Source organism: Danio rerio, chromosome 25, assembly GCF_052040795.2.
Source record: "Danio rerio strain M-AB ecotype USA chromosome 25, GRCz13ab, whole genome shotgun sequence".
Taxonomy (NCBI): Eukaryota; Metazoa; Chordata; class Actinopteri; order Cypriniformes; family Danionidae; genus Danio; species Danio rerio.
Window position 1 is genome coordinate 14,700,137 of NC_141045.1, and position 25,799 is coordinate 14,725,935.

Consider the following 25,799-nt stretch of genomic DNA (forward strand, 5'->3'; position numbering starts at 1 on the left):
CATATTACAGATTTTGTTTTGCAGATTTTCTGTTGCGTGAACTGAGAACATTTAAAAAGATAGTTCACCCAAAACTGAAAGGTTTGTAATCATTTACTCACCCTTTACTTGTTCCAAACCCGTCTGAATTCTGTTGAACAGAAAAGAAGACATTTGGAGAAAGCTGGAATCCTGTAACCATTGACTTCCATTTGTTTTTCCTAGTCAACGGTTGCGGGTTTCCAGCTTTCTTTAGAATATCTTCTTTTGTGCTTAACATAATATACTGTAGAAACTTCTAAAGGTTTGGAACCACTTTAGAGCAAGTAAATAGTAAGTAAATTTGAATTTTGGGGTGATTTATACCTCTAAAATGCTGTTGTTTTTCAGTTTATTGTTGTGTAACATACCCTCAATCAAAAAGACTCATTTCAAAACAAACCAGAAAAAATTAAACAATTTTCAGTTACAGTTTTTATTTTCTTTATCAAATTTAGCTTATCAGACCTTAGCTTATTCAGAAATTTTGTTCTACCAAAGCAAATATATTCCAAAAAATAAATATAATCAGCGACACACTAAATAGTGAGACATCTATAGTGAGATTGCAGTGAAAAATTAAAAATAATCCCTTTACATTAATACTGTTTTCACAATAATACTAAATCACAAATCATTTGTATGAATCTTGAATGAATTACATTTTCCATGCAGATCAGTCTAAATCTTCTGACCTCCAGTGCTCAGAAAGTGTAATCCAAAGTATCCTCTTATTGTTCTGTGTTGGTTTGTGTTAATTCCAATACCTTTCCAGGATTCATCAGGTTTCTGGGGTCTAGGGAGGCCTTGAGGCCCTTCATGACCTCGATGGCCAGTGGACCAACCTCTTCCCTGAGTAGGGCCCGTTTTCCAAGACCGATCCCATGTTCACCAGTACAAGTTCCATCCATCGCCAGTGCCCTCCTGCATCAGGACAAACAACACGAGAATGAATCGATTCACTGTAAAGATGCGGCCACATTACTGTCGTTTAAAGTGTTCAATATTAATAGCATTGAGATGTGTCTCTTACACAGAAAACGTTTGAAACCAAATTCTGTATGTCAGCTTCCAAATTCAATCAAAATTTGGATTGGGAACTTAACGCCCTCATGAGTACAATATAACAGTCATTGCAACTATTGCGGCAGATCTGCAGCCCAGAGAATACAACTAGCTAGTGGAGGAGCTAAGAGATGATCCCCTGATACTCCTATTGGCTGTTAAATCGCTCCTCATTTGCATAAAATTTAAGGATTTGTAACTTTTATTTAATTTGTGGACATGTACACATATGGTAACCAACAGTCGCAGATGCCAATGTGGCTGGAGATCACTGAAAGTCTCTGTCTCTCCATTGAAATGAATGGTTGCTTGTTGCTTTGTGTCACTGGTACAGAATGGCGGTAAGGTCGCAAGTTTCCTCAGGAAGCAGAATCTGTGAGGCTGAGCTGTCTGTTCAGTCCTGTTTAGGATTCCCAGGTGTTTCCACCTCCACATTCTCCAACTCAATAATGACGACTTGTCTCTGGGGCTCCCTGGCGTGGCAGAAATCCAACACCTACTTGTCTTATTCATGAAGCAGTTCTCATTGTTTGACATGACAAGGAACTACCACTTTATTGTACAGTCTAACCACAGGTTTTGCTGCAATGAGACAAGCCTGAATGATTTTGTCAGGTAATCTTAAATGTGATATATTCCAGCCTTCGATTGAACCCTGCACTTTCCTTTAAAAAGCAGAATACTATTAAAGTGTACAATATTGACGGTATTAGAGAAGTCAGCAGAGTCATCAATTAGGCTTGGCCAAGTCCTTCAGCACTTTCAGGTAGCAAGCTTGTTTAAATGATCTGCTGTCAGCAATTTCACATTGTTCTGCTTATATTTCTTGAACTTGTACAGAAAACGCAAGTCTAACTCTATTAGCATGACAAACTCTAATCAGCCAAGTTTTGTTAAAGCTGACAATTGCCATGTTTCCACTATCGTGCCTACAGGGTGGGAGCAAGCTAAACTGCCACTCTAGGCAAAGGACGGTCATGCCGCCCTCAACCCTAAAGTGAAAGCAGGGTGGAGGCACCTAGACATGGATAAAGCTGAGGGCGCAGGTGGTGAGGGTAGTGTCGCGGACACCGCCCTCTCTATTCTGCCGCCCAAGACGCAGATATAACTGAGGGCGCAGGTGGTAAGGGTAGTGTCAAGGACTCCTCCCTCTTTATTTTGCCGCCCTAGACACGAATATATCTGAGGGTGCACGTGGTGAGGGTATAGTGTCTGGGACGCTGCCCTTTCTATTCCGCCGCCCTAGGCGGCTGCCTAGGTCACCTCTATGGACGTGCCGGCCCTGCGCGCCTAAAGCGAGCGAGCCAGGACCAGTCGTGTTTCCACAGTCACTTCCAGGGCCTGATCAGGCCAAAGTGGGGCTTCTTTGGGGCCAGCGACCGGGATTTTTATGGCCCACGGAATACCTTGAGCCAGATCGGGCCAACTGGGATAGGGTTAAGAGTGCAGAGTTTTAAAGGGTTAAGGCAGAGTTTTCCTGTGTCAGGTTAAGAGGTGGCAATATGCCCATTTCACTTACGTTAGTTTTGCAATTACGCTCCCTTACAAAAAGTAAGTGTAGTACTGGACAGTCCTGAAAATTTGGACTGAGGAGTAGGAGGGGGGGTGCAGGTGCCGGAGGCATGGTGTCTTATGATCGTGCAAAGTGGAGACCGGCATTGTTGTGGCTTGGTGTCGGGGGTGAGGTATCTGAATAACACAGCTGAGAACCGGGTAAGTGACTGTACTATGACCCTGCGATGGGATACTACACCACCGTTGGCGACCCGGGGGTTTTACAGACTGTACCAAAAAGCTGAGGAAAGGAAGGGGGGTGGGGTGAAATTACAGGAGTTTTCGGGTAGAAATAACAAAACAGAAGGGTGGCGGGAGATGGGTCTGAAATGAGGGAGACTCCTGGGGAAAACGGGAGTGTTGGCAGGTATGGGTTGGTTATGATCGTGCGATGTGAAGACCGGAGGAGGGATGGTATGGTGGTATTTGGGATTTATCACGCGGCGCCCCCCATCATGCGGGGTCCCCCTGCTCCACTTTGCCACTGAATTTGAGATTTTTTTTTCCCGCTGTAATAAGCGGGTTGTGTGACGTTGGATACGGGGGGATTTATTAAGGTGGGTTTTTTGTGAAGCGCAGCAAGCTATTGGTCCGACAGTCGACTTGCGACATGACTTCGTCCTCACGCTCCCAGGCTATTGGCCCAGCCCAGCCTGATGAAAGCCCTGGGTCACACTGACCCAACAGTGGAAATGCAGCTAATAAACTTGTAGGCTAAAACTTCTCCATAAAATCAGTGGCCCGTCTTCTGACTGAGACTACAAAAAGAGGGAGCATATTACTCCAGTCTAACGGTCTTTATACTGGCTACCTGTTCATTCTAGAGAAAATATTACTTTTTTTAAATCTCTTAACCAAAGATGCTCAAACTAGGGCCAAAGTTGGCCCATGGTAACTTTTAATTTGGCCCGCTATCCCATCTGAGAACAGAGGGATAATGATGGGGATGGTTTCGAGATTGTCAAATCAAATTGAATGTAACCCTTTGTGTGTTTTATTGTTAACAGCTAACTGAAATTAAACTTTTCAATTAAATGGTGTAAATTAATCAGATTTTGTTTAAATGTATATACTGTTACCCGACATTGCCGAGACTTGGTGAACAAATCAAGTTAAAGGCAGACTCTGCTTGACTAGTGTATTCAGCATTGAACTCCACTAAGTTATAAATGTAATTGTTTATGATTTATTGCAATACATTATCATTTAAAATGTTCTTCTGCATTAGTAAATCCCATTTAAAGTAATGTTTTCTATTTATTTTGAAATATTAGGAATAATTAGGAAATTAACCATGACAATAATGTAATATAGTTTGGTATGTTTACCTTCGTCCCATGGCTCTCAATGATATTTGGTTTGTGACCCTTCATACGAAAAGGTCTGGGCACCCCTCTTCTAAGTGGTACGACTCCTGTTTATCTCTGTGAGCAACTGAGACTTTACCAGCCAACCAGATCCCTTCGGTCCTCTAATCAGTATCTGATGTGCATCTCCAAATCAAGACTAAATGTAGGGGAGATTGTACTTTCAGCATTGCAACCCCCAGGCTTTGGAACGCCTTACCACTGTCAATAAGACAGGCATATTTGTTCTCAAAGGCATTTAGATGTTAGAAGGTATGATCGTAGTCTGTTTGTGGTTGTCTGTCTACTTTCTGAAAGCACTTTGTCCAATAAGCGTAATAAAAATTGTGCTTTATAGATAAAATTGTCATTGTCATTATTAAAGTAAATGAGATTGAAGTGTCTGGATGCTGTTCACTCATCCATTGTGCCTGCCAGAGACTGATGGCAAGTGAGGCCTTTATTATTTGTGCTTGGTTCTTAAGTCAGATTCTAGACCCTCTTGGTCTGTCATTGAAAATAAACGCTCTTCAAATGGCAGGAGATGCACTGAGAAACAACCCTGCTATTGATTGCTACTCAAAAAAAAACTGACAATTCCCACAAAAGCTGCTCCTGGACCCTCTCAGCTGCGTCAGATCATGATTGTGAGGGCGTAAATCTGCTGAAAGGAGTTAAACACAAGTACCTGGCCAGTCTCTCGGTGAAGGAGTGAACCCTCTGCACTTCGTCTGTGTCGTTAGGATCCAGTACGATTAAACAATGGAAGTTTCCATCACCCACGTGTCCTGCAATAGGGCCTAGAATATAATGTAAACATATTTTTATCTGAAGTTAAACATGAAAATTAAGAAAGGAAAATAGACTAGGTAATCTACCGGTAATATTGTTGCTGATTAAGTCTGCTTTCGTCTCTACTATAATCTGAGGTAGTCGCGAAATAGGCACACAGACGTCTGTAGAGTATGCCTGTAAGAAAACGAGTAAACGACATTATTGTTATCTTCTTGACTTCAACCATTCAAACTGGCAGAGCGGTGTTAATAAAAACTATTTGGTATTGGCTGTTTTTTAAAAAAGGGGAGGAGTTACTCTACCTGATAAACGTCTTTTCGCCAATCCAAATTATAGGAACAACAAATAATAACTTGACTTCTAGTTGATCATTTAGTATCAGAAGTGGCTTATATGAAAGGCAAAGGCCTCTAGATTACACTTATTTCACTAAAATAAAATATGATCGTTTCTTGATGTTTAATTATTTCATTAGGACAGTAAGGTCTCACTTTGCTTAGACAAAAGTCTTGTTAATTAACCTTATATTAAAGTCCTCTGGAATGGCAAAGAAAGCGTTCTTGCAAGACTACCACAGTTTATCATGATTGTTTGGATTCATCTTCAATGCCTTCTCCTTCATCTTACCCCAGACATGCTCAATAATGTTCATGTCTGGTGACTGGACTGGCCAATCATGGAGTCCCTTGACCTTCTTTACTATCAGGAACTTTGATGTGGAGGCTGAAGTATGAGAAGGAGCACTATCCTGCTGAAGAATTTGCCCTGTCCTGTGGTTTGTAATGTAATGGGCAGCACAAATGTCTTGACACACTCAGGCTGTTGATGTTGATCATCCACTCTGCAGATCTCTCGCACGCCCCCATATTGAATGTAACCCCAAACCATGATGTTCCCTTCACCAAACTTGACAGATATCTGTGACAATCTTTTGTCCATGCGGGTTCCAATATGTCTTCTGCGGTATTTGTGATGATTGTGATGCAGTTCAACAGATGATTCATGGGGAAAATCTACCTTCTGACACTTCTTGATTCCAAATGATCAACTAGAAGTCAAGTTATTATTGGTTGCTCTTACAACTGAGATCGATGGAAAGACTTTTGTCAGGTAGTGTATGCTCCAGCCTGTCTATGTTTTTCAGTTCAAATTACATCACAGATCGAACAAAAATTGCACATTTCAAAGCACTTCAGGCGACCTTTAAATTTCCATTTGGTGTAAACCCAGCATTAGAATGGCTAATTTTCCAGTCTCAGAAAATACACCACTCTTCTATGAGTCAGAATCATGTTGCAGTGATTATTCCCACCTTACATCCAGGCCTCAGGGCCATGGCAGCATACCACGCATCATGACGGGCTTTCCACAGCCGGCTGCGGGTCTCCTCGTCTTCAGCCCAGGCAAAGTCTGAGCCTCCGTTATCCCGGGTGATCTCCTCTGAAGATGCAGAGCACAAATAGAATTAATATAATCAGAGTCAGTCTCTTTCAGGCAACTATTTTACAAATACTGTCAATTTATAAGTACTACTTTCTAAAATAGTAGGTCATTCAGATATTATTTTGTAACCATTTTATGAATACAGTGAAGTTGGACATATTATTGACGCAATAAGCAGATCATACAAGTACTTTTTTGCATACCTGTCAACCCTCCCGTTTTTCCCAGGATTCTCCCATATTTAACAGTTCTATCCCGCTATCATCCCGTAAAGGTATTTTCTCGTTTTTCTCCTGTATTTTCAGTCTTTTTCTGAAGGGTGGCAAATAAACATTAAAGAGCCGATCCTACCCCCTTGCTCCTAAACGTGAGTTTGTTCTTTGCTTATGCTTCGTTTAGGAATGAAAACACTTTGACATAAATATAAAAATGGCAGGATCACCTTCCTTTTCACTACAGGTGCTGTCTCACCTTAATATGCAATTCTCAAAACAGTCATATAGCCGTGCATGACTGTCAGCTGACGCGCTCCATACTTATACAATGTTTTAAACGCTGCTTCCCAAATGGATTCTGTACACGCGATTTGAAGCAGAGCAAAATTCTGGGTTTTGGGTGCGTGTTTGAACAGACATATACACACAATTAATAATAATAACATCTCAAGATGTCGAACTTGGTGTTTTTTTTTTTCAAACACAACTATTTTCATCTTTAATGAGCATAAAAAATTAAGCAGTCGTATGCTTTTATTATAATGTTAGACGTGTGCACTTTTTAAATGACACCTGTTATTTATAGTAATCAAATGAAAAAATCTAAATAAATAAGAGATGCACTGGTTGCTCTTTAATCAGAATGTGTAAGTTATACAGTGAAGAAATGGCTAATGTAATGATATTTAATAGCTTGATTCTATTTCTTAATAATAGTTATTAATTTTAATAAGCTGAATTTATTTGCTGCTAATGTATATATTTATTTTTTCTTTTGTAAATAATAATGGTAAAACATATTTCTCACCATTTAACTGTTTATTAACAATGAAAGTTCAGAGCACATGATTGAAGTACAACCCTATAATAGTGTGAAAGATTTTTATTTGTGATTAAGATTTCATATTAATTTAAACCATTTGGGCACAAAAATTTTTTAATTTGCCACTTTACAAAGAATGATTGTGTTTATTTATTCAATGAATACTATATGCAGTGTTGTTTTACATTTGCTTACAGAATTTCTGTACCTCGATACTGTTAAACTCCATGAAAAGCAATAAAGTAATGTTTGTTATTTTTTCATTGTTTTTTTGTTTTATGCATGCTTTAATTAGTTTATTTTATGTATTTTATGGTAATTTTGTATGTTTTATGCGGATGCACTCACTTACAAAATCCCAATTAAAGTAAAATGATGAGTTCTTTCCAAATAGAGTAACTTAAAAGATCTTGTGAAATGATATTCATATCACAATATACTTCGCAGAAGACTGAGTTAAACAAGTAAAATTAACTCCAAATCAAAGTAAGATGATGAATTCTTTCCGAACTGTTACAAAAGTAATCTTGCGAAAATATATAGATATCGCAATATTCAATCATTCATTCATTCATTTTCTTGTCGGCTTAGTCCCTTTATTAATCTGGGGTCGCCACAGTGGAATGAACCGCCAACTTATTCAGCATATGTTTTACGCAGCGGATGCCCTTTCCCAACCCATCCCTGGCAAACACCAATACACTCTCATTCACACACATACACTACGGACAATTTAGCTTATCCAGTTCACCTGTACCGCATGTCTTTGGATTTGTGGGGAAAACCCGAGCACCCGGAGGAAACCATGCAAACACGGGGAGAACATGCAAACTCCACACAGAAACGCCAACTGACCCAGCCGATGCTCAAACCAGCAACCTTTTAGCTGTGAGGCGACAACGCTACCCACTGTGCCCAATATTGTAATACAAATCGCAGAAAGATTGCAATGTCCATTTTTTCCAGTATTGTGCAGCCCTACAATGAACAAATGTGAATTTTCGACAGACAACTTGAAAAGAAAATCTGAGCTCATCTATATATTGATTAGCAGGTTATAGTACTTGTTAAGATTAGTAGATCAAAGTACTTTTCCACAACTATTATAGAAATATTGTGCATTTGGAAATGTAAATGGCCAAAAGAGGCGGCACGGTACCTCAGTAGTTAGCACCTTCAAATCACCACAAGAAGGTTGCTGGTTCGAGTCCCAGCTGGACCAGTTGGCAGTTCTGTGTGGAACTTGCATGTTCTCCCCATTTTGTTGTGGGTTTACTCCGGGTGCTCCAGTTTCCCCCACAGTCTAAGACATGTGCTATAGGTGAATTGAATAAACTACATTGGCCATAGTGTACGAATGTGTGTATGAGTCTATATGGGTGTTTACTAGTACTGGGTTGCAGCTGGAAAGGTATCCACTGTGTAAAACATATGCCGGAATAGTTGGCGGTTCATTCCGCTGTGGCGACTTCTGAAGTAGAGACTAAAGCTGCAATCACACTGCACTTTTCGCCATATAGACTTCCATTCATAAGCATGCAAATATGGAAGACCGGAAATCAAGCTCATGCGACAAATTTTGCAAGTCGCTGCCTTTGAAAGTTGCAAAATTGCATCATGTGACTGCTTGAGACCAATCGAAGATCAAAACATGACCTTTCTGTACAAAAGTTTTAAATATGGACCTATCGCTCTCTTTTTTTAATGTCTAATTGTCTTGTTTAATCCCGCCCCTTTTCACAATGCCGTACAACAGAATTTCACAAGCTCAACACTAGTGTGACCGCGGTATTAGCAGAAGGAAAATAAATCAATGGCTGAATATGGTGAATTTGGACCTACTGCTTGTCAGATAGCAACTAATGAATGCTGATGATTAGTACATAGTACTTGTTAAAATTAGTAAATCAAGTACTTTTCCACAACTGTTATAGAAATATTCTGAATTTAAAAATGTAAATTGCCAAAAGAGGTGGCACGGTACCTCAGTGGCTAGCACTGTCGCCTCACAGCAAGAAGGTTGCTGGTTCGCATCCCAGCTGGACCAGTTGGCAATTCTGTGGGGAATTTGCATGTTCTCCCCATGTTGTTGAGGGTTTACTCCAGGTGCTCCGGATTTCCATACAGTCGAACGACATAGGTGAAACTAATAAACTAAATTGGATGAGTATGTGTATCAGTGTGAGTGTATATGGGTGTTTCCCAGCACTGGGTTGCGGCTGGAAAGGCATCCACTGTGTAAAACATATACTGGAATAGTTAGTGGTTTATTCCGCTGTGGCGACTTTTGAAATAGAGACTAAAGCTGTGGTCATACTGCAAGCTCATGTGATATGTTTTGCAAGTCGCTGCCTTCGAAAGTTGCAAAATTGCATCATGTGACTGCGTGAAACCAATCAAAGATCAAAACATGACCTTTCTGTACCAAAATTTTAAATACGGACCTATCGCTCTCTTTTTTTAATGTCTAATTGTCTTGTTTAATCCCGCCCCTTTTTTCAATGCCGTACGACAAACCTCAAACTCTAGTGTGACTGCGGCAATAGCCAAAGGAAAATAAATGAATGAATGAATACTGTGAATTCGGACATATTCCTTGCCAGATTAGCATGTTATCAGAGTAGCTTTAACGACTAATCTATTAACGTTATTGATTTGTACATAGTACAGGTTAAAATTAGAATTACATTTCTAAAACTATTTTAGAAATATTGTAAATTTTGAAATATGAATTGCCAAAAGTATGTCATCGAGGTACATTTTTTAAAAAGTTGAATAAATATTTTGAATTTTTTATGCTATTGGCCAAAATTACTATGTCGTCCAGGTACTTTTTTGCAACCATTTAATGAAAATGTTAAATTTGGACATACAACTTGCCGAAAAGTAGTTTCGAGGTCATTCAAGAGTTCACACTTAGCTCATGATTTATACATAGCTTGTTTGGCATGCTGTCCTGGGAGAGAGCCCTGAGCTCAAGGGATCCTTGAGCCCAGGGCTCCCCCCTTTTGCAGGGTGAGTGGAGATTGAGCTCAGGTCCATCTCAAACTCCCCCGCTGCTGAGGCCAAGGCGAACTTCCTGAGAGTAAGACATTATAAAAAAAGGTTTAGGCTTATTTTATCTATAATATAGAGCACATTTGGATGGTGGGAGGAAACCGGGGAACCCATTGGAAACCCACGCGGACACGGGGAGATCATGCAAACTCCACACAGAAATACCAGATGGCTTAGCGAGGACCCAACACCATTGGTATTCTTGCTGTGAGGCAACAGTGCTAGTCACTGGGCCACCGTGCCGCCCATTCTGGACAAAGGAGGAAGAAGGGGAGGAGGGGGGTTTCTTCCAGACGAAGATAGTTGTAGAAAGGAAATGAGGATATATATATAGTGATTTGGGATCCTTTGATTGGAGGATCATAATTAGCTAATGCTGGGTCAATCATGAGCACATGCTCCTCTCGAAATTAGTTTAAAACTTCACTTCATTTTTTTCATTTTCCCTCAGCTGGAGGAAACCCACGCAAACACGAAGAGAACATGCAAACTCCACACAGAAATGCCAACTGGTCAAACCAGTAACCTTCTTACTGTGAGGTGACAGTGCTAACCACTGAGCCACCCAGTTTCAAGGTCATCCAATTATATTGTTTCGAATCTTGTAAATAATGTCAAATTAGACACATTCCTTCTCAACATACTATTTTTCCACTAATATAGTGTGGTGAAGAACGCAAATTTAGATGCAGCCATAGACTACAGTGTTTTTATTCCCAAGGGTAGAACACTACTGTATAATATCAAGAGCCCTCTAAATATACATAAAAACACCACTAAATGGCACTGTTTTGCTCTTGTAAAATCCAGTATTTATAAAAATGTATATCCATATACAATACTGCACCTGTGACAGACACCTGCTCCTCCATGCTCTTGGAGCTCCCATGAAACTCCAGGAATAGAGTGGGTGTTACAGCATAGGACAGATTGTTGAAACGATTGCATGCGTTTATCATCACGTCATCCAAGAATTCTGCAAAAAAGGAATGTATCAGCATCGATTAAGTTATTTGAGGCCTTTGTATGTAGAAAGTCCATGCTTTAAAAAAAATAAAAAAATCAATGCCTCAGTGCAGCCTCGATTTATAAATCTAAGAGGTCGGTCATGCCTGATTACTCATAAATTGGATGGTGCTACTGGTGGAAGATTTTCCCTGAGTGGACTGCAAAAGAAAAAGAAAACACGTTGTGGTTCTGAGAATCAAGCAATTCATTAAACCCTTCACTGCGCTCGGAGTATAAGGTCGCTGTTTCCTTCTGAATTAATGTTTATTGTGGGAGACTTCAATGAATAGATTACAATGAACGAGTTCTGCACTAAATCACACAGAAAGGCACGCATGTAGTTTGAAGTGACACAGCCTGTGATTTTACAAGTACAAAACACAAGATATGGTCACAATGTGCTTACCTATACGTGCAATGGGGACTCCAGCTTGAAGGATCTGAACAGTGCTGTCGACTGCTGATTGGACGGATGGGAAAGAACAAACAGCTGACACCATACTTTCAGGAACACCGTATAATCGGAGTGTGGCTTTGGTAATGATACCCAAAGTTCCCTCGGAGCCCACAAAAAGGTTTGTTAGGTTGTATCCAGCCGCTGTCTTTCTAAAAGGGAAAGTGCATTGATAAAAGTCTATCAACTTGGATATACTCCTTGCCAGATTAGCATGTTATCTGAGTAGTTTTAATCAACTAATCTGTGAATGTTGTGAATTTGTAGATACTACTTGTTAAAATGAGTAGTTTAAAGTATGTTTTCACAGCTATTACAGAAAAAATTTGAATTGCCAAAAGGTAGTATGTCATCCAGGTATTTTTTGAAAATAGTTGAATGATCATTGTGAATTTTTACACGCTACTGGCCAAAACGTGTTGTCCAAGTATTTTTTCGCAACTATTCTACAAAAAAGTGTGGCTTTGGTAATGACACCCAAAGTTCCCTTATGATATTGGAAAAATCTGACATTGCCATATTTTGTTTGGCTGCAATATATTGCGATCTGAATATAGTTTCATCCATTTTTGATTTGAATAGCTCTATTTGAAAATATTTCATTGATTTAGATCGACTGGGATGATCAAGACTTTTTCTATGCAGTGCAATTGCACAAAATATAATGAATTACAAACAAAAATAAGTAAATAAATAAGGGTTTTATGGTTTTCTGGGGAGTCTAACAGTATTCAAGTACAGAAACTGAACAATCAAATGTAAAAAAAATGATCATCATTGTATAAATATTTAAACAATATAAAATTCAATAATATCTTTATCTTTTAGTCTTTAATAAACAATCTAATCCTGTGATGTGACTTTGATACACACAATGCGATATCGATGCTCAAACAATATATTGTTCAGCCCTACCTCAGAACCCACAAAAAGGTTTGTTAGGTTGTATCCAGCAGCTGTCTCTCTAAAAGGGAAGTGCACTGGAAAAAGTACATCAAATGTTAACAACAAATGGTTTAGTTCAACTTATTGGCAGTCATACCTCGGACGACGCCCCTTTCCTGCTGTGTGGAGGATTGTTCCATCTGCTAAAACTACCTCCAGGTTCAGGACGTTCTCGCGCATTGTGCCATAACGGACTGCATTTGTGCCTGATGCGCTAGTTGCAGCCATGCCGCAGAGAGATGCATCGGCACCTGGATCTGTGAAAATATAGTGGGGGGAATAAGTATTGAACGCATTAGGTTGCTGTTGACTTTAAATTTTAACTGGATGTTGGTAACAACCAAATAATCCATGTATGCAAAGAAAACTAAACCAATTAGTTTTAAAAAATAAGTTATGTGTAATAAAATGAAATGACACAGGGAAAAATATTGAACAAATGAAGAAAGGGAGGTTTAGAAAGGCAGTGAAAGCCCAGACAGCAGCTGAAATCTTTTAGTAGTTATTTAGCAATCCTCTGCCCTTCGTCATTGTAGATAATATTAGCTGCTTCAGTCCAGCATCTACATTATCAGGATGATGAAGATAAAACCAGGGTGGACATTTCAGCAAGACAATGATCCAAAACACAGCCGAGGAAACTCTAAGATGCTTTTAGAGAAAGAAAATTAAGCTGTAGTATGGCCCGGCCAATCACCTGAATTGAATCCAATAGAAAGTAATTTTAAAGAATTTTTAAAGAAAATTTAAATTCTACAAAAATAGTAATAATACATATATATCTTCGTTATATAAAATAAAATAAAAGGCTTTTTTGTTTTATTTTTATGTTTGTATTGTTTTGGGGTTTTAATCAAAATCTGGTTCAATCCCATGTCAACAACTCCTTTAGAAATATTATTCCCAGGAAAAAACATGACATGTTCAATACTTATTTCCTCCACTGTATATTCTTTAACTTCCATAAAAATAGTACAACCTTATTTTTTTTTTATAGTAAAAAAACTATTATCATAATTGCACAGAGGAAAATCATGACTACCCATCAGAATCAGAAAACTTGAGTGTTTAAAGAGCAGGTCATATGGTATTTTAGTGAGTAATATTCAAATCACTACAAAATGATTTTGTTATGGTTCGTTTTAATACATTCTGGGTTTAATGTCTATAAACAAAGAGCTTAGAATGACCAAGAGGCAACACTCAATAGAATGTTCCATAGCAACAGCAGCGCCCAGCAACTGCCCCGGATTCCGCCATTTTGGAGTGAAAGCGGTCGGCTGTCCACTGGATCTTATTGCTGTCGCGATGGCAAGCAGCGACTTTGTTTTTTTTTTATTATTTATATAAAAAGTGCAATAAAGCTGAGATACAACCTGAAAGACAACAATACAGCACTTACTATCACAATCATCAGCACTTTATATAGTCTATTTTACAGACTTATAATATGCTGTTGTTCTATTGGAGTTTTTATTCCAAAATGGCCGCAGCTCCATCTAGTGGCTGTTTCCCAAATTGCACTAGAGTGTCGCCTCGTGGTGATTCTGTCTTTGCTATCCAGTCCATAAGACAAACTTTGTTCTTATTGGTCAGCTGGCCAGGTCTGTTTTGATTGGTCTTTTTGTATTTGTTCTGTGTCAAAAAGTGTCCATTTTGGAGTGTCCATATGTGGCAGGCAGGCGGGGATTATGAAAATGTTTACTTCAATCGTGTTGACATACATGCAGCTATATTACAAACTACATATAGATATTTTTCAAAAACAAAAAAAATTCAAAAAATTCAAAAACATTTGAACTACTGGCAATAAAACTGCAGCATGATTGATTTTTATGTGATCTACTTTGTACATGTAATAAACAAGAATGGGACTGACCGACAGGAAACCAGAGGCCAGTGTCTCGCAGGTATGAATTGAGGCTTTTTCGTGTCACCCCAGGCTCCACCGTCACATCAAAATCCTCTTGGTGAAGATCAACAACCTGCTCCATCTTTCTCAGACTGAAACACACTCCACCCTTAAATACACATTTGGATCAAATGAAAGTGATCCATCATATAAATTAGCATGCAAATATAAACGTTTTATATACAATCATTTGAAATCAAAACCGTTTTCTTTTAATGAAGGTTAAGTTTGATCATTAACATTTTCAGAGTAATATTCTGCTTTCTCTTTTTCTTTACTGGACCAACCTGCAGAGCACCAACACCTCCCTCCAAGCCCGTCCCTGTGCCGAATGGGATGATGGGTAATCGGTAGTGGTGACAAATCTTGGCTAGAGCGCTGACCTCCTCTACTGACCGAGGAAACACAACCACATCGGGTGGTCGGCATCTGATACAGCCAGACAAAATAACAGAGATATGTAAATACCAAGTAATGTGTCAAATCACTTGTTAATGTCATACAGCTTGAATATTGATTTTTTTGCAACATTGTTTATACACTCACCGGCCACTTTATTGGGTACGCCTGAACAACTACTTTTTAACACAAATTTCTAACGGGCCAATCACATGGCAGCAACTCAATGCATTAGGGCATGTAGACATGGTCAAGACGATCTGTGAGCATCAGAATGGGGAAGAAAGGTGATTTAAGGAACTTTGAACATGGCATGGTTGTTGGTGCCAGACAGGCTGGTCTGAGTATTTCAGAAACTGCTGATCTACTGGGATTTTCACGCACAACCATCTCTAGGGTTTACAGACAATGGTCAGAAAAAGAGAAAATATCCAGTAAGCGGCAGTTCTGTGGGCACAAATGCCTTGTTGATGCAAGAGGTCAGAGGAAAATGGCCAGACTGGTTCAAGCTGATAGAAAGGCAACAGTAACTCAAGTAACCACACGGTAAAACCGAGGTATGCAGAAATGCATCTCTGGACAACACGTCGAACCTTGAGGCGGATGTGCTACAGGAGCAGAAGACCACACTGGGTGCCACCCCTGTCAGCTGAGAATAGGAAACTGAGGCTACAATTCGCACAGGCTCACCAAAATTGGACAATAGGAGATTAAAAAACACTGCCTGATCTGATGAGTCTTGATTTCTTCAGCGACATTCAGATGGTAGGCTCAGAATTTGGCGTCAATAACATGAAGCATGGATCCATCCTGCCTAGTATCAACGGTACAGGCTGGTGGTGGTGGTGTAATGGTGTGGGGGATATTTTCTTGGCACACTTTGGGCCCATTAGTAGCAATTGAGCAGCGTATCAACAATACCTGAGGATTGTTGCTGACCATGTCCACCCCTTTATGACCACAGTGTCAGAAGGCAAAACGGGGTCAAACCCGGAACTGGTAAGTTGTACCAAATAAAGTGGCCAGTGACTGTAAACAGTGTATTGGTCAGTGACTTGGTTCTGTATTATTGTTGATTTAGGCTAAAGAAGTTAAAATAGTTTACAACACCATAAAACCCAGCAGATGAAATAACATGGGAAAGGTTTTAAATTGCCTGTTGTTCCCTACAATTCAATGCTAAGAGATGCTAACGCTGTCTTAATTGTTGTTCAACCCACATAAATGTTTTATAGATTTTAGATGAGCATTTTATGAACCTATATATCACTTAGGTTCTTTAAGGTACTTTATTGAGAATATTTTAATAAAAAAAAAGTTGTCAGAGGTTACAAACCGAAGAAGAACTCTAACATTAATTTGGTATGAGTTGAAACAGAACCAGCCATTTTTATTAAAATTTATGAAGACAAGACCTTAAAGGGGGGGGCATGCACCGTATATTTTATAAAAATCCGTTTATAAAATATAGGGTGCATTACTCGATTGACTGATATAATGCCTGTTGATTTTTGTATCTGGGGTGCATGAAGAGAGAGAAAATGTGTTTATATACAAAATCGCTGTTTTCAACTATTAGCACTGAAACTACAGTTCAGTTGGTTTATTTATTATTGTGGGCGGACTTAATGCGGCTTTTTGCATATCATTAGGAAGCAGGTGGCACTCGGGCATGGCAGAGACAACCCACCTGTGCACAGACTCATCTCTGCCATGCTGCTCTCTGACAGCAGAACCCACAGACACGCCTTCATCTCCGGTGACAGAACGAAATGAGGAGACGACCCGCTCCACGGCTGCAGTCTGAAATCAACAAAGCCGCAAATACCAAATGTTACCTGCAAGACTCCATGATGACAGGTAAAAATAAGTTGTGTTCTACATTATATTTAAATATTTAAGTACAATTTGTTTTTCATTTTATCATTAATAACTTCTGAGGGAAAATGTTTATTGTCCCACAGACTTCAAGTCTTTAATCTAGTTACAAGAATTATGTAACACTGCACTCAGAATGAGCCCAGCACTTACTTTAGCTGAAAATCTCCTGCTGCTCCCGCAAATAAACGGCAGCCGTGGGGAAGTGATGCGTACGAGATGTCTGAACAAGGTCATTTCTAGTTCTTTCAAAATCCCTGCTCAAATAACCAAACGTTTATGCATAACGTCAGTTTGTCAAATGTATATTTAAATATTCTTCCGGATCAGCGTAACGACGTCACGCCTTCTCTGAACCCAAAGCCCCGCCCTCGAAATGCGAACTGTACTATGATCGCTGATCAGAAACTTTTGAATATTAAATGCTTGTTGAGACGTTCATCCAGTAGATTTATCCGATTGCTAAAATAATGAATATTAATTAACTTGACTGGGTGCATTAGGAATGTCAGTAAGCGAACATCCTGACGTAATAGATATATTTATGATGGAAGGAATCGTGTATTTTCTTGTCTCAGGATTATTTTCAGCCACAATGAATACTTTATAAGCTTACGGTTCTATTCATTCAATTCAAGTTTTAATATTGAGCCATTTCAATGCAGTGTTATTCGAGGAGTAACCACAAGGTGGCATTAAAACATCACACAGGCAGTCTTCAGCATCAGGCTTTTTGTTTTCTCCACACAACTAACTTTATTTTTATATTAACGTTACTGATTCTAAAACAGTTTAAACAGTAACCGAAGGTCGTTTAGATGTATAAAACTAATACTCTTATGAAGCTACAATTTTATAAACCTACCCAATTTAAATATTAATACTACAATTAGGCTTAATATAAAGCATTTTTGTTGGTCTGGGAACACTTTTTACATTACTGGATGTTAGATTTACCACTAGTAACGGTAATTTTACCATAACCCTGCTGGAAAAAAACACTGCTTAAATGAGCCTAAGCTGGTCAGGCTGGTTTTAGCTGGTTTCCCAGGCTGGTCTTAGCTGGTTTGTCAGTCTGGTTTTAGACGAGTTTTGGCCACTTTTTAGCTGGTCTTAGTTGGTCAGGTTGGTGTTAGCTGATTTTAGATGGTCTTAGCTGATTTTAGTGAGTCATGCTGGTTTTAGAGAGGTTTTGGCCACAATTTAACTGGTCAGGTTGGTCCTGGCTTGTATAAGCTGGTCTTAGCTGGTTTTAGAGGGGTTTGGGCCATTTTTAGTTGGTCTTAGCTGGTTTTAGCTTTTTTTGCAGGTCAGGCTGGTTTCTAAGGGGTTTTGGCCACTCTTTTAGCTGGTCTTAGTTGGTCAGCTTGGTATAAGCTGGTCGTAGCTTGTTTTAGTGGGTCAGGCTGTTCTTAGCTGGTTTTTGCGAGTCCGGCAGGCTGGTTTCAAAGGGGTTTTGGTCACTTTTTTTAGCTTATTGGTCTAAGCGGATTTTAGCTTGCCAAAATGATCTTTGCTGGTCTTTGTGGGTCAGGTTGGTTTCAGGGAGGTTTTAGCCACTTTTTAGCTGGTCTTAGTTGGTAAGATTGGTCTTAGCTGGTTTTAGCTTGTTAAGCTGGTCTTAGCTGGTTTTAGCAGGCCAGGCTTGTTTTAAAGACGTTTGGGCCACTTTTTAGCTGGTCTTAGTTGGTCAGGTTGATCTTGGCTGGTTTTAGCTGGTCAGTCTCAATGTAGCAGGTCAGGCTGGTTTTAGAGAGGCTTGAGCCACTTTTTAGCTGGTTGGTCCTAACTGGCTATAGCTGGTTTTAGGTCGCCAAGCTCGTTTTAGCTGGTCTTATCGGGTCAGGCTGGTTTTAGAGGGGTTTAGGCCACTTTTTAGCTGCTCTTAGTTGGTCAGGTTGGTCTTAGCTAGTCTAGGCTGGTTTTAGCTGGTCAGAGCTGGTTTTAGCAGGCCCAGCTGGTTTTAAAGGGGTTTTGACCACTTTTTAGTTGGTCTTGGTCAGGCTGGTTTTTGCTTGTCAGTCTGATCTTAGCTGGTCAAACTGGCTGGTTTTAGCTGGTCTTAGGTGATTTTAGCTGGCCAGGCTGACTGGTTTTAGCTGATCTTGGTGGTTTTGGCTAGTCAGGCAGGCTGGTTTTAGCTGGTCAGGCTGGTTTTAGCTGTTCTTTTTCAGCTGTTAACTGAGACTTAACTAGACTTTAATTTGCAACTTAAGACAAATTTTGAATGTTTTCATTGTTCAATGCATTTTGAAAAGGAGCCTAAATATACATAATCACGCCAGCATGATGAAATTGCGCAGTAACCATATAATTGAATGTTTAAAACATCTCTAGCCACTGAATTAGTTCATTTGACCTTTTATTAATATGTCAGTAAATTCCATATTAATGCATTCTCATATGCAAGTCTACATGGAGATCCGGTGGGCTTCGCAGCCTGCGTAGATTGAGCCGACAAGTTACGCCATTGGTTCCCATAGTAACCCGTGTGTCCTCCGCCATGTACGAGCGTCATTTGTTCCCCATGGGGAGTCTGCTTTTCTTTCTTTCCTCCTCTCCGCTTAATAGTCACATTGTGCCTGTGTTGACTAACACTGATGAAAGCCTACACTCATTCTGAAAAACTTCCAGCCATCGTCAAACCTGTTTCTAATTAAAAACCCAACGGATGTGCTTTGACCAGCACTTGGTCATGACGTAAATACGAAAAGCAAGTGTTTGATAGGCCTATTGCTAATCGAAATTTGTTGTTGGTAACAGGGACGGATTTTGCAATTCGGGGGGCCTAAGCAACTCCAGCCATGGGGCCCAAGTCCTGAAATGCACCCTTTCTGCCTATTTCATATTATTTTGCAGTTTTTTTTATATCACTCAATCTCAAAAAAGGTCCAGGCCAAAAGGTCCAGAATTTGTTCTTTTTTTAATGTAATTTAATATTATATAATATATATTATATAAAATATTTATATTCAATATATATTGTAATAAAGTGTAGTTTTAAACACGTGTGTGTTTTTTTTTTTTTTTTTTGAGGCTGTTTGAACACTTCATTCGTTTTATTCTGATCGGATATAATATTCCTTAAATAAAAATGAGCAATAAAAAGGTTTGAAGCACCAGAAGCGACCATTTTAAATTAATTTGTATATATTTTGGCTATTGTTGATATCCAGGAATTTTCAAATGTACTTTTTTTTTTTTACTAAAGAGGCTAGAAACAATCTGAAGAAATAATAATTATTGTATTATTGTGTTATTTATTTATTTATATTATTATTATTATTATTATTGAATTGGCCAAATTGGGACTGAGGACAGTTAAATGTGCTGGCCAGTTTGTTTTTTGTTTAATTTTAAAAATAAGTCTTGTTTTGTCCTATAAATATACACTCCATACATAGGCACACATGATACATTCCATGCATATAGACACGATACACTCGATACATACACACACAATACATATACAACTCCATACATATACACAGACATTATACACTCTATGCATATACACTCCATCCATATACACAGACATGATACATACTGTAAATATAAACATGATACATACTAAACACTCCATTTTATACATAGAAACTCTCCTTACATATGCACATGATACACTCTATGCATATACTGTAGACATTGTATACTTCTCGCAGGATCTGGAATAGAACTCGGGTCTGTGGTGTGAGAGGTTAATCACATTACCACTGAGCTACTGAGCACATGAAACACTACATGCAAACTACAGGTATATACTATACATATACACAGACATGATACACTCTATACATACACACACAATACATACTACAGATATACACAGACATGATACACTCTATATATACTGTACATATCTACACATACTGTACATATACACATACACACTATACATGATACACTCCATCTTATACATAGACACTCCCCGTACATATACAGTTGGTCAGAATTATTAGCCCCCTTTGATTTGTTTTCTTTTTTTAATATTTCCCAAATTATGTTTAACTAAGCAAGGAAATTTTTACAGTGTGTCTGATAATATATTTTTTTCTGGAGAAAGTCTAGAATAAAAACAGCTTTTAATTTTTTAATCACCATTTCAGGGACAAAATTATTTTACTTTAAGCAATATTTTTTTCGATAGTCTACAGAACAAGCCATCGTTATACAATAACTTGCCTAATTAAATGTCACTTTAAGCTGTCTAGAAGTGTCTTGAATAATATCTAGTAAAATATTATTTACAGTCATGATAGTATGGGTAAAATAAATCCATTATTAGAAATGAGTTATTAAAACTGTTATGTTTAGAAATGTGTTGAAAAATTCTGCTCTCAAACAGAAATTGGGGAAAAAATAAACAAGCAGTCGAATAATTCAAGGGGCTAATAATTCAGACTTCAACTGTACATATGATACACGCTATACATATACACTCCATACATAGGCACACATGATGAACTCCATGCATATAGACATGGTACTGATAGACATTTTGTATTTTTCCTTCAAAAAAAAAGCTAAAATCTCCAAATTGTGCGGTGCCTTAAATTAATTGACAAAGATATTTCAGGTTTGGTGTTTTGATGACATCATGGTCGCCTAGACACCAGTGTTTTGCGGATGTCAGTCAGTTCCTGCGCAGAGAGGAAGTGAGTCTGTGGAATTCTGATCAGTTGCTCCACATGTTCTGGAATGTTAAGAATGTCCTCTGTTCTGACTTGTGCAGTCTCCTTTGTGGATTGGATTTTATGTCTGGAGTCCCAGACACAGCAATGATGTAAGTACTACAGTAGTAATTTCCAAATTATTAATTAATACTTATTTCCCCCTTTACAGTCTTTTAATAAGCTCCTCTGACCTCATAAATCCCCTTCAGCTGCTGGTATTGAGGATTTTAAGCTTGTGTTGTATCACACAGGCATGTAGGCCTATTTCTGGGAAATGCACAAATATAGTGACCTAAAGAGTTTTACATAAATCCTTACATGATCAAATACTCTAGAATTTAAAACCTGACTTCATCAAGCGTTCTGGTTTTTGTAGGAATGGATGCAAAGAAGCATCCCAGTGGCAACCGCTTAAAATGTTATTACTTGATTAAATGGGCATTATCAGTGGTCATGAGCTGATAGAAATGGGCCAGTAGGCTGTTATTATCCATCCACATGGTTAATCAGCTATACTAATAGAGAAGACTCCACATAGGGTTAGGTTAGGGGTAGACGTTAGTAAAATACAATTAATGGGAAAAATGTAAAAACTAATATAAATAATTCTCATGGTTAATCAGGTATACTAATAGAGATCTAGATCTCTTTTTACGTTACTCAATGGGAAATTTTATAAATAATGTAAATAATTCACGATAACTTCCAGCCGCAGCCGTATGTGATCTATAGCTGATTAACCATGTGGATGCATGATAACAGTCTTCTGAGTCTATTAGTCGGTGCAGTAGGCCCCAACTGGCCCATATCTATCAGCTGATAACCACTGATAACGTCCATGTGGGCACCTTGATGTCAAAACATCAGAAAAAAATTATATTAAAAATGCTAAGCGATTTGATGTCGATTGTCAAAATGACATCTAGTTGACATCTAACAATAGATATCAATTTGAAGTCGTTTAGACATCAAGTAAGTTTACATGTATTGTCGGCTGACAAAATCCACTCTGCATTTGTAATTTGTAATTGGAATGAATGAAAGTTTGCTTGTATTTTAATACTTTGTGTCGTCAGTCTGGTGGTCAAAAGGGGATCCATGTGTGGATGTTCAATGGACGTCAAGGTTTTTATCATCAAATTAATTTGCATTTTTGATGTGTTTTTTAAAAACTGATGTCATTTTTATATCAAGGTGCCCGCTGGTGCAGTGCATCCGGAAAGTATTTATAGTGCTTCCCTTTTTCCACATTTTGTTATGTTACAGCCTTATTCCAATGGGGATTAAATTCATTTATTTCCTCAAAATACTATACACAATACTCCATAATGACAATGTGAAAAAAAAAAGATTTTTTGAAATTGTTGCAAATTTATTAAAAATAAAAACCTGAAAAATCACAAGTGTTCACAGCCTTTGTCTTTAAGCTCTAAATTGATCCCAGGTACATTCTTAAGATGTTTCAGCAGCATAATTGGGGTTCACCTGTGGTAAATTCAGTTGATTAGACATGATTGGGTATGGAGCATACACCTGTCTATATAAGATCCCAGGGTTGGCAGTGCATGTCAAAGCACAAACCAAGCATAAAAACAAAGGAATTGTCTGTAGACCTCCAAGACAGGATTGTCTTGAGTCACAAGGCTGGGGAAGGTTACTGAAAAATGTATGTTGTTCTGATAGTTCCAATGAGCACAGTGGCCTCCATCATTCGTAACTGGAAGATTTTGAAACCACCAGCACTCTTCCTGGAGCTGGCCAGAGTTATCGGTGGAGAAGGGCCTTAGTCAAGAAGGTAATAAATAACCCGATGGTCACTCTGTCTGAGAGAGGAAAACCTTATGGAAGGACAACCATCTGTCCAGCAATCCACTAATCTGGCCCGTATGGAATTTGCCAAAAGGCCTCTGAAGGACTCTCAGACTATAAGAAATAAAAAATTCTCTGGTCTGATGAGGCTAAAATTGAACTCTTTGTAGTGAATGCCAGGCGTTACATTTGGAGACAACCAGGCACCGCTCATCACCAGGCTAATACCATCCCTACATTGAAGCATGGTGGTGTCAGCATCATGCTGTGGGGATGTTTTTTCAGCAGCAGGAACTAGAAGACTAAACAGGATAGAGGGAAAGATGAATGCAGCAATGTACAAAGACATCCTTAATAAAAACCTGCTTCAGACTGGGGCGACGGTTCATCTTCTAGCAGGACAATGACCCAAAGCACACTGCCAAAATATCAATGGAGTGGCTTCACAACAACTCAGCAAATGTCCTTGAGTTGCCCAGCCAGGGCCCAAACCTAAATCCTATTGAACATCTCTGGAAAAATCTAAAAATGGCTGTACACCGTCACTTTCCATCCAACCTGATAGAGCTTGAGAGGTACTGCAAAGAGGAATGGGTGAAAATTCCCAAAGACAGGTTTTCCAAGCTTGTGGCATCATATTCAAAAAGACCTGAGGCTGTAATTGCTGCCAAAGATGCATCAACTGAGTATTGAGCAAAGGCTGTGAATACTTCTGTACATGTGATTTTTCAGATTATTATTTTTTTTTATAAATTTGCAACAAATTAAAAAAAAAAAAAAATTCACATTGTCATTATGGGGTATTGTGTGTAGAATTTTAAGGTAATAAATGAGTTTGATCTGTTTTGGAATACGGCTGTAACATTAAAAAATGTGAAAAAAATGAAGCGCTATGAATACTTTCCGGATGCACTGTATATATTCAACACCTCTTTCAACGAGAAGTTTAGAAAGCTGTAATACAAAAAATATGTTAGCAATTCTTAATAGGCTAATCAACTGATGAGGTATTTGTTAATTATTTGCTGTCTCTTGCCTGTTTAATCTCATTGCAGAATGTTCCAAATGAGTCAACTATTAGCATATATACAATATGACATTAAAGTGATCCAAACCACACATTAATGAGCAGAATGTCGATCTCGGCGCTGTCTTTTTCCATCCAGTCCCTTCACCTAATTATAACCAGTTGCATAAGAGTGTTCTTGGGTCTTCAGAAACATTTCGTGTGGCCCTGCCTTGTAAACTAGCTCTCCCTCGCTATCTCACTCACTCAGTCAGTCAGTCCGGGTGAGCTGGAATGCATTGACGTCAGAGGAGCGCTAGAGCAAGGAGCGCGCGCGGGCACTGCGGAGCGACGCGCGCACTTCTACATGCCTCGTCCTGCTCGGACAGCGGGCATCATTTATTGATAAAAACAACAGCGAGCGGACGCATGAAGATTTCGGGAAGCCTATTCGTTTTTAGCCTTTAGAGAAATAGGGAAGCTGCGTATATTTACAACGGACGCTCGTTTACGTAAAGACGCAAGAAACGCTGCGTAGCACTTTTTATATGGTAAGTTATTATATACAACAAACGTGTTTAATGTGCTATAACTATTTATTTTACTGAAGTAAGCCGTGGCGATTGAATAATATTGTGGGATTTCATGTCATTGAGTTGTTCATCCTATAGTTTGATGTTATTGTTTTTGTTATGGTGATTATAGTTATTGTAGGTGTTTGTTTGCTTTATTCGTGCCATTTTCTGTTGTTTGGCTGGTTATTGGTTGCTGTTTAGAGAGATTGTATGGTTAGAGGTGAGTTGGAGATGACAAACACTGGGTCAGAGGCTTTGCATTGTGCTGGCCTGCATTTTGGTTCTGTCTCTCCTTCACACACACATACTCAGTATGGAAGTCACCCTATTATTCGCTATATGTACGGCCCCTGAGACTTCCAGGGGCATCTGACCGCATGCTACACGGCAGAAAATATATAGCAAGTGCAAACTGCTGCAAATTCACTTACTGTAATGCACATTATATTATGCTAATGAGAATTAGTAACATGGAAAAAGTTGCCATGGTCTTTAAAATTTGTATTTATATATATACAGTGCTCAGCATAATTGAGTACATCCCATTTTGAAAATCAATATTTTAATCCATTCTTCAGTAAATATAGGCAATGTATTTTGGTGCATTTTTAACAAAACAGACATATTTATTAAAATAATATTTTTTAGTCACCAAACATATTTAGAAATTGAAAGATAATATAATTAAATTCAAGCAAAATATTGCTAAAGAATTACAACCTACAACATTTTTGGACCGTTATCATAAGTTATTTTGTTAGATAAGATCCAGATTTGGCATCAGTACTGAATAATTGAATGTACATACACAAATATAATATTGT

The 25,799-nt window shown here is 38.6% G+C and overlaps 2 protein-coding genes across 6 annotated transcripts in view; one reads left to right on the top strand and one right to left on the bottom strand.

The window, feature by feature from the left end:
* Nucleotides 1–438: 438 nt before the first annotated feature.
* Nucleotides 439–17,197, bottom strand: ldhd (lactate dehydrogenase D). 4 transcript variants are annotated; one of them, XR_015525565.1, is made up of 11 exons: nucleotides 17,066–17,197; nucleotides 16,725–16,837; nucleotides 14,923–15,064; nucleotides 14,603–14,744; nucleotides 12,821–12,980; nucleotides 11,731–11,930; nucleotides 10,808–11,292; nucleotides 6,091–8,090; nucleotides 4,862–4,952; nucleotides 4,672–4,783; nucleotides 439–942 (listed from the first exon to the last, which is right to left on the bottom strand). XR_015525565.1 is itself a non-coding variant. In NM_199873.1 (11 exon segments), coding segments are annotated over 11 exon segments (1,494 nt in total). In that variant the 5' UTR covers nucleotides 17,150–17,197; the 3' UTR covers nucleotides 439–749.
* The window catches only part of snrkb (SNF related kinase b), a 38,008-nt gene continuing 28,890 nt past the window's right edge, over nucleotides 16,682–25,799 (top strand). The window contains exon 1 of one of the 2 annotated variants that reach the window (XM_087310519.2): nucleotides 16,682–16,894. The gene's annotated coding sequence lies outside the window, so the exon portion shown is untranslated. 2 annotated transcript variants of the gene reach the window in all.